The 15,230-nt window shown below is 34.7% G+C and overlaps 3 protein-coding genes and 1 pseudogene across 8 annotated transcripts; 2 read left to right on the top strand and 2 right to left on the bottom strand.

Annotated features, from left to right (window-relative positions):
- Window positions 1–1,106: 1,106 nt before the first annotated feature.
- On the bottom strand, window positions 1,107–4,583 carry LOC142548669 (serine/arginine-rich splicing factor RS31-like). 5 transcript variants are annotated; one of them, XM_075657133.1, is made up of 6 exons: window positions 4,489–4,583; window positions 3,971–4,081; window positions 2,557–2,669; window positions 2,221–2,462; window positions 1,576–2,127; window positions 1,107–1,465 (listed from the first exon to the last, which is right to left on the bottom strand). In XM_075657133.1, the coding sequence occupies exons 2-6, from the start codon at window positions 4,074–4,076 to the stop codon at window positions 1,423–1,425; spliced, it is 1,056 nt and encodes a 351-aa protein (XP_075513248.1). In that variant the 5' UTR covers window positions 4,077–4,081; window positions 4,489–4,583; the 3' UTR covers window positions 1,107–1,422. The 5 variants fall into 5 exon arrangements, with proteins under 5 accessions (XP_075513248.1, XP_075513250.1, XP_075513249.1 ...); XM_075657135.1 differs by having other exon boundaries at window positions 2,883–4,081; window positions 4,489–4,540; XM_075657134.1 differs by having other exon boundaries at window positions 2,557–3,195; window positions 3,278–4,081; window positions 4,489–4,539.
- A 1,035-nt stretch (window positions 4,584–5,618) lies between these two features.
- On the bottom strand, window positions 5,619–7,986 carry LOC142548668 (uncharacterized). 2 transcript variants are annotated; one of them, XM_075657132.1, is made up of 4 exons: window positions 7,601–7,982; window positions 6,700–7,018; window positions 6,324–6,382; window positions 5,619–6,010 (listed from the first exon to the last, which is right to left on the bottom strand). In XM_075657132.1, the coding sequence occupies exons 1-4, from the start codon at window positions 7,881–7,883 to the stop codon at window positions 5,979–5,981; spliced, it is 693 nt and encodes a 230-aa protein (XP_075513247.1). In that variant the 5' UTR covers window positions 7,884–7,982; the 3' UTR covers window positions 5,619–5,978. The 2 variants fall into 2 exon arrangements, with proteins under 2 accessions (XP_075513247.1, XP_075513246.1); XM_075657131.1 differs by lacking the exons at window positions 5,619–6,010; window positions 6,324–6,382 and adding an exon at window positions 6,416–6,601 and having other exon boundaries at window positions 7,601–7,986.
- Window positions 7,987–8,447: 461 nt separating this feature from the next.
- Window positions 8,448–9,807, top strand: LOC142548362 (ABC transporter B family member 28-like; annotated as a pseudogene).
- A 1,529-nt stretch (window positions 9,808–11,336) lies between these two features.
- Window positions 11,337–11,672, top strand: LOC142548361 (uncharacterized). Its single transcript, XM_075656660.1, has one exon. The coding sequence runs from the start codon at window positions 11,337–11,339 to the stop codon at window positions 11,670–11,672; it is 336 nt and encodes a 111-aa protein (XP_075512775.1).
- Window positions 11,673–15,230: the final 3,558 nt, after the last annotated feature.

Below are 15,230 nucleotides of genomic sequence, written 5' to 3'. Positions count from 1 at the left end.
ATGCGTGGACATAAAAAGTCGTTGAACCATGATATTTTGAATGGCGTTTGGTCTAATTTCTTACTGTATCAAAAGGAAGATTCAATGGACAAGATAACGTATAAAAGCACAATTTTCAGATATAATTTTTAACCAATATTTAACATGATAACACTGAATGAAGATGGGACCTAAATTATAGACATTTGACATCGCCTTACGTAATCCAAGTTGGTATAATGGAATATGGCAAGCATAATTTTGTCGTGTTCGTAAAAAATATTGACACATGAAGAAACTAAAATTTAATTTCACACTCCACGTATGGCTTTTTTTGAAATAAAAAAGAAAAAGAAACTCGACGTATGGACTATGGTTTTACATTCGATGGAAATTCCAATTAGGAATCCCCCCAACACATAAGAGAGCCATATGATCCATCTCACACCAGGTATTCTTCACCCAGTGAAACATAACATGCACCCAAAAAAATAATGAATAATTATCTGCTTCTCAAATGAAAAACCTATTAAAATTTCAAAAAACATGCGGTAAACAATTGCGATTTATTTTTATTTTTTTGGTTTATAGAATCATTCTTAAGAAACAATCATCCATCACACTGATTAAGCTTTCCCCTTTTTATGAGCCGGAGAAAGGTACTTTCAAACGCAACCAACCAAAAATAGAGCTTTTGCAACGTTTACTTTTATTGATGTTATCCATCTTTTTCGTAGTCTGTTTATAAATTAATAATGATCGATCACAATCATACCTACATTTTTCAATACTCGGCGGCAGAGTTTCACGCAAATTTTGTAATATACTAGAAAAATAAAAATATACATTTTGTCCAAAATCAAGTGTCAACCTTCTCACAAGTTCAAGTCTCAATGGTCCAATATGACCAACCAACTTAAAAGAATCGTTTCGTGCCTACCATAATAAATTTCAAATCGTGATATCCACTAGGTGTCATTTTTCTTTTCTTTTCTTTTCTTTTCTTTTCTTTTGAGATGTATCGCTACGGCATTTAGAAAATAAAAAATTACTACCGGTAAGCGTTGCATCCTAACAGGTCAGAGAAGGAGAGCGTACGTGAGTGGGGATGACTCATAGAATGCAAGTAGAGAAACTATATCGACAAATGGTTGGGGGTGGGAATGAAATTTCTTATGTAAATCCAAACCAAACACAAAACAAGTAATTAGACCCCAAAAAAACACTAATACAATCAAGTAAACAAGATCTGCAGTTACACAACCCAAGTGTCTTAGCTAAAGAAACGACTTTTCAAGAGCCACAGTTCAAGATCAAAGAGCAAGCCTTAACGTAAACTCAACACAAATAACATCAGGGAAGATTCATCAGCATACCCGGTTAAAAGTCCATGGAGTAAGTTCAATGGACCAGGCTACCATGCCTCTCAGCAGACGTCTGCAGTCAAGACCGAGATCCAGATCTCCCTCTCGCCACGAGGGATTGACTGGATCATAGAAATTGGTTAGATTAGGAATTATTGACTAAAAAGATAATATATCAGTTAAAAAAAGTCAGATACAGAAACCAAAGGGAGAAACATTAAAAGGGTCATACCTCCCATATCTCTCTTGTGGAGGGCTTTCTCCATCACTGTAAGCAGGTTTCTGCTCACGATCAAAATCGTCAAGGCCAACTCTCTGTCTTTGCCCTCTTGGAGGACTTGGGCTCGAACCCTGACCATAATCTGGAGTTGCTCTTTTCCCAGGACTGGGGCTGCACGGGCTGCGCATCCTGACATCGTCGGACCTGTCTCTAAGAGGAACTGGGTTGTGTTTGTCATTGTAAAGAGGGTTTCTTTCATTCATGGGACTAGTGCAGAGGTCACGACCATATTTAGGCTCACTTTCTTTATGGCTGGGGCTCGGACTAGACCTAAGATCATATTTAGGACTAGCTCGCTCTCGACGACGTGGATTTGGGCTATGTCCATTATTGTGTCCATAGTCGGGACTTCTTCCCCTTTCCCTTCTAGGACTGGGAGATCGCATCCGATCATAGCCTCTCCCATGTGATCTATCACGGGATTGATCTGGAATAAAACCATTTCGCCTTGCATCATCATCCTTGATAGCAAACTCAACAGTTATGACTCGATCCAACAGTTTACTGTGTCAAATATCCAAAATAATAGAGTATTAGGCAATGTACACATCAACTACGAGCACTATAGTAAACAACCGCTGGCAGAGCATCATTTACCTTGAATTAGTAGCGTCCAAAGCTTTAATTGCATCTTCGAGAGATTCGTACTCAATAAAGGCAAAATTTTTCCTGATCCTTACATTCAGAATTTTGCCATAGGGATCAAAATGTCTTTCCAAATCCCTTGTTCTGGTATGATATGGGTCAAAGTTGATGACAAACAGGGTCTTTGAGGGTCCTGAATTAGACGATGGTTTTCTGGAGGCCTCGGGACGCCTGATACCCCGGTCTCGTTCTTGCTGTGCGGGGAGAAAAAAGCTCGGGCCAATAAAAATCATTCAAATAACGGTCAGCAGGCTATAGCACGAAGAGAATCTCAGACAGATACATTACCTTAGTCCACTCAACACGAAGTTTACGGCCCTTTCTACCAAATTCAATTCGATCAAGTGCACGAATGGCATCCTCAGCATCTCTGTCATCCTCCATGTAAACAAAAGCGAAACCTGATAAATTAAAGGTAAAACATCCATGTTTAGTGTACTAGTGCTTTTAAAATAAAATAATCTATCCCAAAATGAAATTCCCTCACATGCGAATCGTCCTATATTAAAATACTTCGTCCAGAAAGTGGCAAACAAGCTACCTTTCACTCGCTAATATAAGTAAAGATCAGTCTATCTATCCATAAGCTACCGATCAGTTGAATAATAGCAGACCTTGGCTAGTGATCTAAGCAATGTCAAGGGACAATATCCAGATGTGGATGTCTCATAACAAATAATGTAAAAATGAGTGCCTTTCTCCAAAAATTTTGGCTGCCTCAGCTCCGAGGTCTGCACGTGTGACATGGGCAAGTGAAGGATGGGCAAATATCGTGCAGAATGAAGACAGTGATGACTTGGGAAAACGTGTGATGATGATGCCATGGATGATCAGATGGGCTCTTCTATGAAATTAGATGAGTTTTCTTGTTACCACCAGGAAATAAGATGTGGAAGTCAGGAATCATATGGAGATTGCATTGAAATCCTGCGCCAAAGAATTAGTTGAGTATGGGGGTCTCGCACTTAAATGAGAAACTTTTCTTCTCTTTTTAACATATGTTGACTACCAGTTAAACTTGACAAGGAAACAAGTCGTTGTCAATAACCAGGTTTCAGTATACACTGCTGAAACAGCGCCAGTCTGCACTTGGATCTTCCATAAATTGTTAGCACAGCTTTCTTTAACTTCTTAGTCTCCTCGGAGGAAAAGATCTAAGGTAAGCACTAAAATTTTCTTATCATCATTGCTCTCATGAACAGAGCTTATACATGTACATAATCTAAATAGAGGTTTAATTGCACATTAACCCAACCATACCTGGCTCTTTGAGGATTATTGTACCAAAATAGTGTTTCAGTAAGCAGCGACCTCAAAATTTCCAACCATATTCACCTCTCATGAAGTTTAACTAGTTTGAGAAGTTTCTCATGCATGAAATAAACCAGTCTCCACCAGATGAACTACTTCCAGAATAATAATAATAGCATAACCGTGTTATAAGCAAACCATAGGACTCAAGCCCAGTAGAAAGTAATTCTTCTGTCTCAAAATATAGGGAAATTATTCACAGATAGTTACAGCAGGAACAGCAGCGAAGTCACAATTGCAGGCAAGAAGAATGAAAAGAGATTTATTTTATAGCAATATTGCTTCATTCATATTTATAAAATAGAAAACTGATCCTGAGATCCTGCATTGCAACTGCAAACAACCCGCATTCCTAACTTTTACATGCATCAACCCATTGACTCATACTTACCAGACTTCATATCAACCTTATCAACTTTTCCATATCTTCTAAAGAGTCTTTCAAGATCAGACTGTCGTGCGTCATACTCAAAATTTCCACAAAAAATTGACCTCATGTGACCTGAATGTAAAAACAGTAAGACTTCAATTCAGAATGTAAAATCACATTGATGCAAAAGCAAACAGAAAACCACTAAATTGAAAGCATTAAATTCCGATTTCCAGTAAATCAATTGACCGAGGACAATTCTGTATCAGTTTAACTTTTCTAGTTATTTCCAAAACACATTGACAATTAACTCAATTAAGGCAATTTGTAAGGCTCTCGAACAAATACCACATACAACTCAAAGCCTACAAGTGACCGCCACTCTGCCTTACAAATCACGAAACAGGATAATATTATAAAAACAAGGGGAAAAACTAAAATAACTCGAGATCCTAAAACAACAGATCGGAGTCAAGGAGGCGGATCCAATGACAGAAAACAATTGAAATGAAACAATTTAAGAGACCGGAGGAGCTTACCTTCGATATTGTGGAAACCCTAGCAAGGGATGAGAGAAATTTTGAAAAAAAAAAAATGAACTTGAGAAATTGTCGAACTCTCGTCGTGTTGGCGGACTGGGTTAGTTAACAGAATGTTTACAATTGGGCCAGTCCATTCAAACGAAATAAAAAGAAAAAGAAAAAAACAAAAAACACGTTACAAATAAATTATACAAAAAGAACTTTAGAGAAAATTTGTTAAAATATTTTTTATAATTAATTGAAACAATTATTTAATCAGTATAAAACTTTGCCACTTTTAAATTTTATGATTTTTATTATATTCTTTTGGATTATTAGATCAAGGATAATATATAAAATCGTTTTGTGATTTACCATGATACAATGTATGATTATCTGACATCCCTAATCAATTACAATTAGGCATATAATTAAGTAACAAATCCATTAGTAATATTTTTTTTTATCCTGTTGTATTTTTTATTCATCCATTGTTACTAACTTTTTGTTTGATTATTTGCTTTACCATTTTTTACAATTAATAATGTAATTATACAATACATTGAATTACAATATTAATACAAAAACAATATTTATATTAAAATCCCATGCTTATATATGTATCGTATACTAGCTAGCTAGTGTGTATGTATATGTATATACATAGGAACATATAATTTTGATTTTTATCTTACTAAGTAAAAGGATATGTAATAAATAGTATTTGATCTCTTGGCATATTTCATAAGCTTAATAAATCATCTTCTTCTATAATTAATAGTAATTTATAAAATAAATAAATAAATAATTTATCTCTCACAATGAATTATTTTTTTTTAACAAACGAAATGCATGCTCCGATTGCTAATATTTTATTGATCATATATCCATATAACCACCAATGGTCAATATAATCAATCTTACGAGAGTAACGAGTCATCCTCTTCTCTGAGAAGAGCATTAACTAATTATAAAAAAGTGAGTCAATTCCCAAGATATATGCTTCGACTTAATGGTCATCATTAGATAGAACTAGACGTCCATGTCTATGCATAGCGTCAAAAGATGTTTGATCGGTGTTTTTTTGGCTTTACACATTCAAAAAATTTAAACCAATACATAGTTAGACTTCACCGTAGATGAAAAGGTGGTATACAATTCAAGTAATTTTAGCCTTAGAAATATAACAGAATATGTGTCATCAGGGACAATAACAGTACACCAACCCCCTAGGGGTACTAGAACAAGAACGATGTTCCACCACACTGATTGGGTAACCCAAGCTCAAAAATGTCCAGGACTTGGCTTACACAAACGACAGCGTTGTTGTATGTTTCCACCCACAAGCGGCTAATACACACAAAATGACGATTCTCCCAATTAAGTATGAAGCTACCAGAAACAAAATCACCTTTACACTGCACAAAATCAACTCTGGATTCTCGATCTCAATGCACAATTCTGGAAAAGTATAGAGCCATATTTCCCGAAATGCATAAAATTGTCGATCATTTTCGCACAATTTTTGTTCTGACACCACCTACGACAATGAAAATGATAATTGAAAATGATAAAGGTTAAGCTTGCACCATCTTACGAAAGTGTTTAAGCATCAAACAACAATACTTAAATTGTAGGATTTGAAGAACATGGACAATGGAAGGTGATGATAGAGTTTCGGTAGCCTCGGGTAAATATGCAACTCAATTCCATCAGGGATATTCTTGAAGAAACAAATTTTTCCCTCCAAAGTACAGAAAATGCCCCCCCACACCCCCCACCCCCTCTTAATTAAATTTGCAGTCCACCAAGGGAAATACATGATTCCCGGTAAAAAAAAATGTAACTTATACCTTCTACTTCCTCAAATTGTACTTCTTTGACTACTGCAGCAGCTGCATTGTACTCAAACCTGCATGGTTGAAATTCATTTGCGATTACGCAGGACCAAAAGGCAGTTCAAGTCCCTATCAAATTTCAAAGTGACCACAATCGAAATTTTAAATCATGCAGTTAACCCAACCCGACTAGTTTAGAACCACGCTCAGATGGTGACAGAAAACCTAACTTCTTTATTCCCAATAGTTTGTATTCACATGCAATTTTGGAGGGTGTTGTCAGAGAAGCAGGGCTTACAAGAGATCATTCGTCTAACTAGTTAAAAACTAAACATAATAGTATAATACAGACAAAAATGCTGAGCTTTAAATGGGATTTAGTCAGATTTACCTATTAGACAGAGAAACCTCGAGTTCATAGTCAGATGCACTCTTAGTAGTCTCCACGAAGACGGCTAATATTTCAGTCTTTCGAGTACTAGCAATTAGTAAATCATACTCAGTAGGAATAATAATGGCCAAGAAATTATCACTTAGTTCACTTGAGCATAGCTTCTCCACAGCTGCCAGGGCTATTCTTCTTTTAAGTGAGTCGGTATCAGGATCCACGATGTAAATTGCAAAATCAGTAATCAGAAGGATACGGCATTTCATCTTCCCTGAGCAAGTGAACTTGAGAACTTTATCCGCAAACAGAACCTTGCGATCACCTACAGAATCAGAATCGTGCAAAAAACATGATGTTCGAGAAAGCAACATTAACGCCATCCAAGCTTTGGAATATCATAGACTGATTGTAGAGGCACTTTTTGGCAGGACTAAATGCCTGTTTGATTTTAGCTCATATACGCAAGAAGATACAGCATATAAACCTTTTTAAGAAACATAATGCTGCTGCAACTTTTAAAGCCGCACTTTTATCTTTTGGATTCTAAAATGAGCGTCTTTGCCTAAAAACTAGGTCAGATGGAGCCTCTCTATAAAATACGTGTTTAACTTCCACTGTATGATTTTTCGATCTTCTTAAGAATCCTACCAAGGAAACATTCAGTTCTCAATTATTCAAAATCCGTTTCAGATAATTAGGTCCAAAACATTTTCAATACAATATCCGAGACAGTAATCAATAGAACAATATTACCCCCAAAAAAATTAAAAAATCAGAGTCTACAAAATCCCAGAATGAACAAATCATACCGAATGGAACACAAGCATTGCAAATCGCGAGAATTATCAATTAAACTTTAGGTTCGAAAAATGGGTAACACCAAACTGAAAACCGGTAATCGTACCTTGTTTCTCGAGAAGTTTCATTAGATGGGGTCTGGATCGAACATTGATATAATCACCTGTACAATCCCGAAGGCGAGAGGATGTCCGGCCGGCCTTGATTCCCACGAGCGGATTTTGATCCTCCATTAAGTTGCTGTTTGAAGGCCTCAACTTCGAGGTGCCACCATCGACATTATCTAGGGCTTCAGATGCGGGATCATTGTAGTCGATGTCGTCGTATCTAGGCAACGGGGCTCGGGTTGAGTCAATTTGAACCCGAAGGTTCGATAGATAACGTGACATCTTAATGATATGGGGTGTGGGAGATCAGATATGATTGGAGGAGACGGAGTGTTTATCGCGTCAACTGCGAACATCTACTTGTCATAACAACAAAGAATCAAGAAAAGTGAATAATATATTAAATATTAAATTATTTATTTATACATGAGTTATATAGAGTAGAATAAATTTTGAATGACATAGTTGTAAAATTAACTTGAAATTCATCTCAATGAATATAAATACTATATAAACATGTAAGGTATTAATTTTCGGTCACCAGACAAGGTGCAGTCTTGAGTTATCCATGCTTAAAAGTCCTAGTCAGTCGTTCTACAGATAATGCTATGATGAAATTGGATTTGTCAGATTCTTAACTACGAGGATAGTGGCATGAAGCTAATGGCCTTATATTCTCTTGGAGGAGGCAAAGTAAAAGCTGTGAACTGTTTGAGACTTTTCCACCATGGTTCCTGTGGGAATTTATTCCGCAGTCTCTTGAAACCGAGTTTTGGTTCTTGTTTTACTTGTAGCATCTTCTTTGAGCTTGTTGTATAGTGAATCCTCATTCCTCTCCATCTTACAATGGCTACGTCGTGTTTGGTGCAAGGTGAACTTCCAGTGGGAACGATGATGTTTTTATTGGATACACTTTCACGTTAACATTTGCTGTGAGTGCTCTTTTGTCACGATAATCATCCTTAATTTCATGACAAGAAATAAGTGGTGTTTTTAGGTTCAAGGAGTGTTGAACACCTTTGGAGATCTTGGAAGAGCCTTTGCTGCTGTCGAAAGAATCAATACTGTTTTATCTGGTACTGAAATCGACGAAGCACTTGCTTACGCCTTAGAAAATGACTTACAGAGAAAGAGAGTAAGTGACAAAAATCTTGAAGCTCTTTTTGTCGATGACTCAAATACGAAAATGCTAATGAGGGGTGAGCGGTACATGTCATCCTTAAAATCAACTGGCAATATGAAAGCGCTTGCCCGGTCTGGTGATATATGCCTTGAAGGTATCCACTACAAGTTAATCATCAATGTGATACATGTTGGTGTCATGGCGATGGCACTGAGAAGTAGACACATTTAATTTGGTAAAGTGATTTTTTATTTTTTAATTGGTTTGTTTCACATATGTTTATTTCTCGTATCCACTGAGGACAGATGTCCAAATCTTGCAAGGTCTTGATCTAACGTTAAAGCATGGAACTGTCACCGCTCTAGTCGGGCCAAGTGGTGCGGGCAAAAGTACAGTAGTGCAGCTATTAGCCCACTTTTATGAGGTTACTATCATTGATACCAGCCAACGAAAGGCCGTAAAACGGAGAGGATCTACGTTCATTTGATAAGAGTGAATGGACTCGTGTGGTTTCCATTAAGTTTCTACTCGGAGCAACACCTATGTAGTCACCATTCAAGTTCGTAACGCATTTATAAACAAACTGGCACAGGAACATGTTCTATTTTCAGTTTCTGTTGGAGAAAACATTGCGTATGGGCTCCTGGATTCTGTAGAACTTGTTCTTTTTAAGTTTTACTGCATATATCGAATTTTTTTGCCAATTGTTGATCTTTAGGGTTATGACACACTAGTTGGTGAGCGTGGGGGCCTTTTAAGTGGAGGGCAGAGACAGCTAATTTAACGTTAATTGAGTCGATCTCTGTAACAATCAACACTGACACTTCTTCTCATGTACCCCCTCGACAAAGAGTTGCCATCGCAAGAGCTTTGCTCAAGAATGCTCCAATCTTGATTCTTGATGAGGTATAACTCTTCGCATTACTCTAGCCTGACCTCTAAGGTGTGGAAATATTCAAGATCACATGCTTTAGACAATATTCACACAACTGATATACACGTTCATGGGCGACAAGTGCGTTGGATACTGTGAGCGAACGACTGGTGCAGAATGTTCTGAATCGTCTAACGAAAGGAAGATAAAAAATGTAATTGTGACTATGTGGTGTAAATTCATCTTTTTTTTCAATTGTTTTTTGTGTTCAATTCCTTCCATTGACATTAGTAATAATATTTTTATTTATCAACTCAACAAATGAGTCAAGTTCGAGCTTACGACTCACCTAAACGAGTAGAGTTCGAGCTTACGAGTCACCTAAACAAGCCGAGCACGAGCTCGCGAGCCTATTATCGAACATGTTTGCAAACTTATTATCAAACATGTTTGCGAGCTCACAAGCCGAATATCCTTAGACTTGAGCTTGATTTGATTAAATTTTCAAACTCGAAATCGAGTTTGAGCTTGGTTTGATATGCTTAACAAACGAACTCAAACGAGCTTTTTATCGAGTCGAGTTTCGAATAGCTCGCAAATAATTTGATTTATTTACATCTCTAGGCGACTATGCTTCTCTTGTTTGCACCCAAAGGCTTGCATTTGAATGACAGTTGTTTTCCTTCATTTGGTAAAAAACAGAACAGAAACGACGAATATACCATACCATTCCATCCACTTTTGTAGTTCATTATTGTTGTTATTTCAATTCACTAGAATATCATAATAATTCATATAGTTTGAGCTTTCATTTCACAGTTATCGTTGGTTGTATTTAATATTTCTATGAATTACGGTCAACTTGATTTTTTTATTCGGTTTGGAAAAAGAATTTTAACGTACTTAAATTATATATAATATATACATCATACACATCACATGTCCAAAAAAATATTATGTTAAAGAAGACAAATTATGGACGCAAGGAAGTTGAAGAATACACATATTCAGTTGGTCAGCGTTTTAGTTTGCACTTGTTGCTTCCACGTGAGAAAATGACTTCTATTTCGTTAAGCGATCAACCATTTTCAATTATTATTATTATTATTATTATTATATATAATTCAATTGAACAGATCTTTTGTGAGACAATCTCACGAATCTTTATCTGTGAGACGGGTCAATCCTACAGATATTCACAATAAAAAATAATACTCTTAACATGAAAAATAATATTTTTTCATGGATGACTCAAATAAATTATCTATCTCACAAAATACAATACGTGAAACCGTCTCACACAAGTTTTAGTCTAAAATTAAATGAACAAATAAATAGTTCAACTATAATATAAAAATAAAAATACAATAAATGGTAATGGTGATGCCATATATTGTTAGGAAAAAAATAGGTCTTCATTCGTAATACATGTTAATTTTGTTCGCTATGTATAATAAAAAATTAATATTTTTGACATAAAAATAATATTTTTTAATAAATAAATTAAATAAAAAATACCTCTGATGAAATTGAAGAATAAATTATTTTAGTGTTTTTGTGCGGTTGAAATTCAAATCAAATGTTCAAATCAACCTACAATTAAATCCAGTAATAAATACTCGGTGAAATGACCAAAACATCCCTCCAGCCGCCTTCCTAGTTAATTTCGTTTTCCTCTATATAATAAACCCATATCAATCCGATTTGTATAAACACGTTCATTTTCTACAACAAAACGATGGGTCATCATTCCTCTGCCTCCAAGTTCGCAATCCCATCCGCCGACGCCGTCTCTTGGTACTGCGCCGTTGTTTTACTAGGCTTCATTCTGCTCGGCGGTACAGCCAGGGAAAGTTACTCTGCTGCGGCGACGTCAGGCGGCAAGGGAGGAAATCTGTTGCGGCCACGGCACTGCGATGAGATATATGTTGTAGGGGAAGGTGAGACTCTGCACACCATCAGCGACAAGTGCGGCGATCCTTTTATCGTGGAGCGGAATCCTCATATTCACGATCCCGATGATGTTTTCCCCGGCCTTGTCATCAAAATCACTCCCTCTCCTACGAAATCCTGAAATTTGAATCAGTTTGTATACAGTTGTTGGATAATTTTCCCCGGCCTGCCACCGCAGAGCTGACGTTCACTTCTTTCTATATAAATTTTTGGTTTTCTGTTTACTGTTAATATTCAAAAGAATCATATGGAGAATCATGATGATTTCAGAACAAGTGTATAAAATAATTTTTCACAGTATATAATTAATTAATTTAATACTGATTTATCCAAACAATGATATTTTGTATATCCATAATATTTAATTTTTAATAAATAGAATTTATTTGAACAAAATATAACAAATTTCGTCAAAATATATTATATTTTTTTTGTTTCATCTTCTGCCACGTGTAGGTGATGATATCTTCATGGTAGTAGTTCATCATGTCTTACGTGTGAAAGTTAGTCCTTTTCTCTGTTCGAGATACGTGACATGTGTATAATATGGCATGTATCTTGTGAGATGATTTCACGAATCTTTATATATAAGACAAGTCAATTGTACCGATATTCATGAATTTTTTTTTTCATGTACCGAATTGGGATGCAATGCATTAAAACGGGGGAATGTAAGTCAAAAATTCTATTCAGAATTTCTTATTTTAGATTCCTATTTAAAAATAAAAAACAAAAACAATATTCAACATTTAATCTTACATCTTTTAAAAAAAAAAATAAAAATACTTTAAAAAACTGAACTTATTTAAGTGTTTTTAACTAGAACTTTTTAATCTCAACTCACCTATTTTCATTTCACTCTTCAACTCTTTATTTTCCTGCAAGAATAAAGATCTTATATCTATACCCGCACATATATATTATAAAACAAATTTAAATTTATTTTAAGGATATAATTTCATTTATCAATACTTGTCTTAATATTTTATTTAATTTGAGCCATACCCTGTGGATTACCAAAATTATTGAGTTCAACTGAATATAAAGAATATGGACGCAATTAATTTGAGCCATATAATTTGTACCCACGCGGATTAACAAGTTGAGTCCAACCTTTTTGACTCGATATTTATATAATTTGTATATCTAAATAATTTAATTTATATATAAACAGTTTTCAAAAATGAATAAAGGACACGACCGACCGTCAACGAAGAAAAAATAAGAGAAATAAAAATTATAATAATCTATTAATATACATAATGTCCAATAATTCGTGTGTGATATTTAAAACGTCTTCTTAGTTATATTGCGAATCTTTTATATAAACATCTTAAAGAATTAGAAGGTTCGAAGACAATTATTTTTTTTTAATCCGATCGTATACCTCTCTTTTTTTCTCTTTTAGCTTTTGTTTGAAGTTATTGTATGTTTTCGACGAAATCATGAATAAATATAATTTAATTAATAATATATAATAATGTCCAATAAGTTTTAAAATATGAACCCTCGATTTGTACATTGAAAGAACATCATATTTTCGATCAGACTAAAATAACTATCTTATCAAGCTACCTATATGATTTTACTGTATTATAATATCAATTTTATATATTTTATTTTATCTAGTAACATTTCAATTTAAAAAAATGTATAAATTTTATTTAAAATTTAAAAATTATTTTATTTTTTTATAAAATATACAAGTTGCATGTATCATGATCGGCTAAAAATACTGTTTTCGTATTGCACATTAAAGCGTGAGTGCGTAGACTTAGATATTTTTCTCCCTTTTTCGCACGCTTTGAAAATGGTGCTGTTTTTAATTATAATGGCTACGAATAAATTTTTTGACCACATGGTTTTTAGTTGAAAGTATCGTCCCACTTTTTTTACCAGCATACATCTATCTTCATCATTATTACTCTTTAATATTTATAAATTTCTATATTCAATATTCGTGTTAAAAAAATAATCTTCCTTTAATTGAGATGAAAGTCGCACAAAAATCCATGCCATCCAACCACAAACTGTCGTTAATCGTATGATTATATTTACCAATAGTCTATGTTACAAATATAAATAAATATAGGACAAAAGCTTGTGTGATACGGTCTCACGGATCGTATTTTGTGAGATGGATATTTTATTTGGGTCATTCATGAAAAAATATTATTTTTTATGTTAAGAGTATTAATTTTTAGTGTGAATATCGGTAGAGTTGATCGTCTCACAGATAAAGATTCGTGAGACCGTCTCACAAGAAAACATACTTTAAATATAATGGTTTTATTTAGAGTCTTTGTGCTGGTTTTTTATTTAGCTAAGACAACGGTTTTAACAAAAACCGTTGTCTTTTATTGGTTACGACAATGATTTTTATACCGTTGTCTATGAGCGGGTTTTTTTAGTAGCTATAACAACGGTTATTAATACCGTTGTCTATGAGCGCACTCTTTAACCACATGGCCTTTAACAATGGTTTTACAAGACATACAACGGTTTTTCACTGTCGTTTTTTAGCGCACCCTTTAACCACAAGGCCTTTAACAACGATTTTACAAGACCTAAGACAACGATTTTTCACCATTGTTTTTAGTTTTTTTTTTTTTTGTAGTGCGTCTTTGTATTATATCATGTTTGCCTACTGGTGGTACGCATAAAATGCTAAGACTGTGATGTATTTTTGCATAATGTATTTCAACATTTCGGCCTCTTTGCCTGTGAAAGTTAAGTATAAATCAAAGTAAGTAATATAATTCAGATACTAATTCATATTTCAAATATTTTGAACGTTGTTAAAATATTTAAGTTCCATTCTTAAAAAAATTTGGCCTGTTAATACTATACATTTTTTTTTGTTTGGATAGGAATCAGGAATTAATTAATTATGGTAAAGGAGAATATGGTGGATGGATAAGTGACGGGAAATCCATAGGTGGGAAAAATAAAGAAGTAGGATATTCATAGCATATATGTACAAACCTCCAAGCATATGCCATTTTTCAAATGGTTTATTCTGCAAAATGCCTGGTATATAACTAAGCAAGGGTTTCATTCAAATCTTGAAAAAATCTATGGTTTGATGAGGGAGTCGTTCGTAGGGCTTCTCTTATTTGGCATGCAATGGTGTTCTTGCAAATTCATGTTGAAATTTGATATGCCAAAGGAGAGTTGCCCTGTGAGTGATTCAGCTTATTATATATATATGTATATAACATACGCATCATCTTCAACATATATATATAACATACGCATCATCTTCAACGATATATGTTCACCAAACACAGTTGTTTAGGATACAAAATCCCACCATTACATAATCTTCCTAACTATGAGTCAACAATGTTGCCGATCGTGATTTTCGAGCATACCCACAAATATTAAAGAAAACCAGTATGTCTCATGGTCAGACGAGTTGGTAAGATTTAGGATGATATGGGAAATATTTTTTGATATCGCATGATCGATCTTCGTATAGAACATATTTCTTACTGAAATATTGTGGAATATATACTTTAGAGTTGGTGTTTACGGTCTTCTCTTTCGAGTCTATGCCTACTTGTACAGGTCCCTTTATTTACCACTTAACAAAGTCACACATGGTATCGGTACCTCCTTAACAAAAAACTCACTACAACAAAAACGGCATATGACAACGGATTAATCCGTTGTCGTA

The sequence above is a fragment of the Primulina tabacum genome, chromosome 6 (genome assembly GCF_025594145.1).
Source record: "Primulina tabacum isolate GXHZ01 chromosome 6, ASM2559414v2, whole genome shotgun sequence".
NCBI lineage: Eukaryota > Viridiplantae > Streptophyta > Magnoliopsida > Lamiales > Gesneriaceae > Primulina > Primulina tabacum.
Note: the sequence above shows the minus strand (reverse complement) of the source record. Positions and strands in the feature narration are given on the sequence as shown.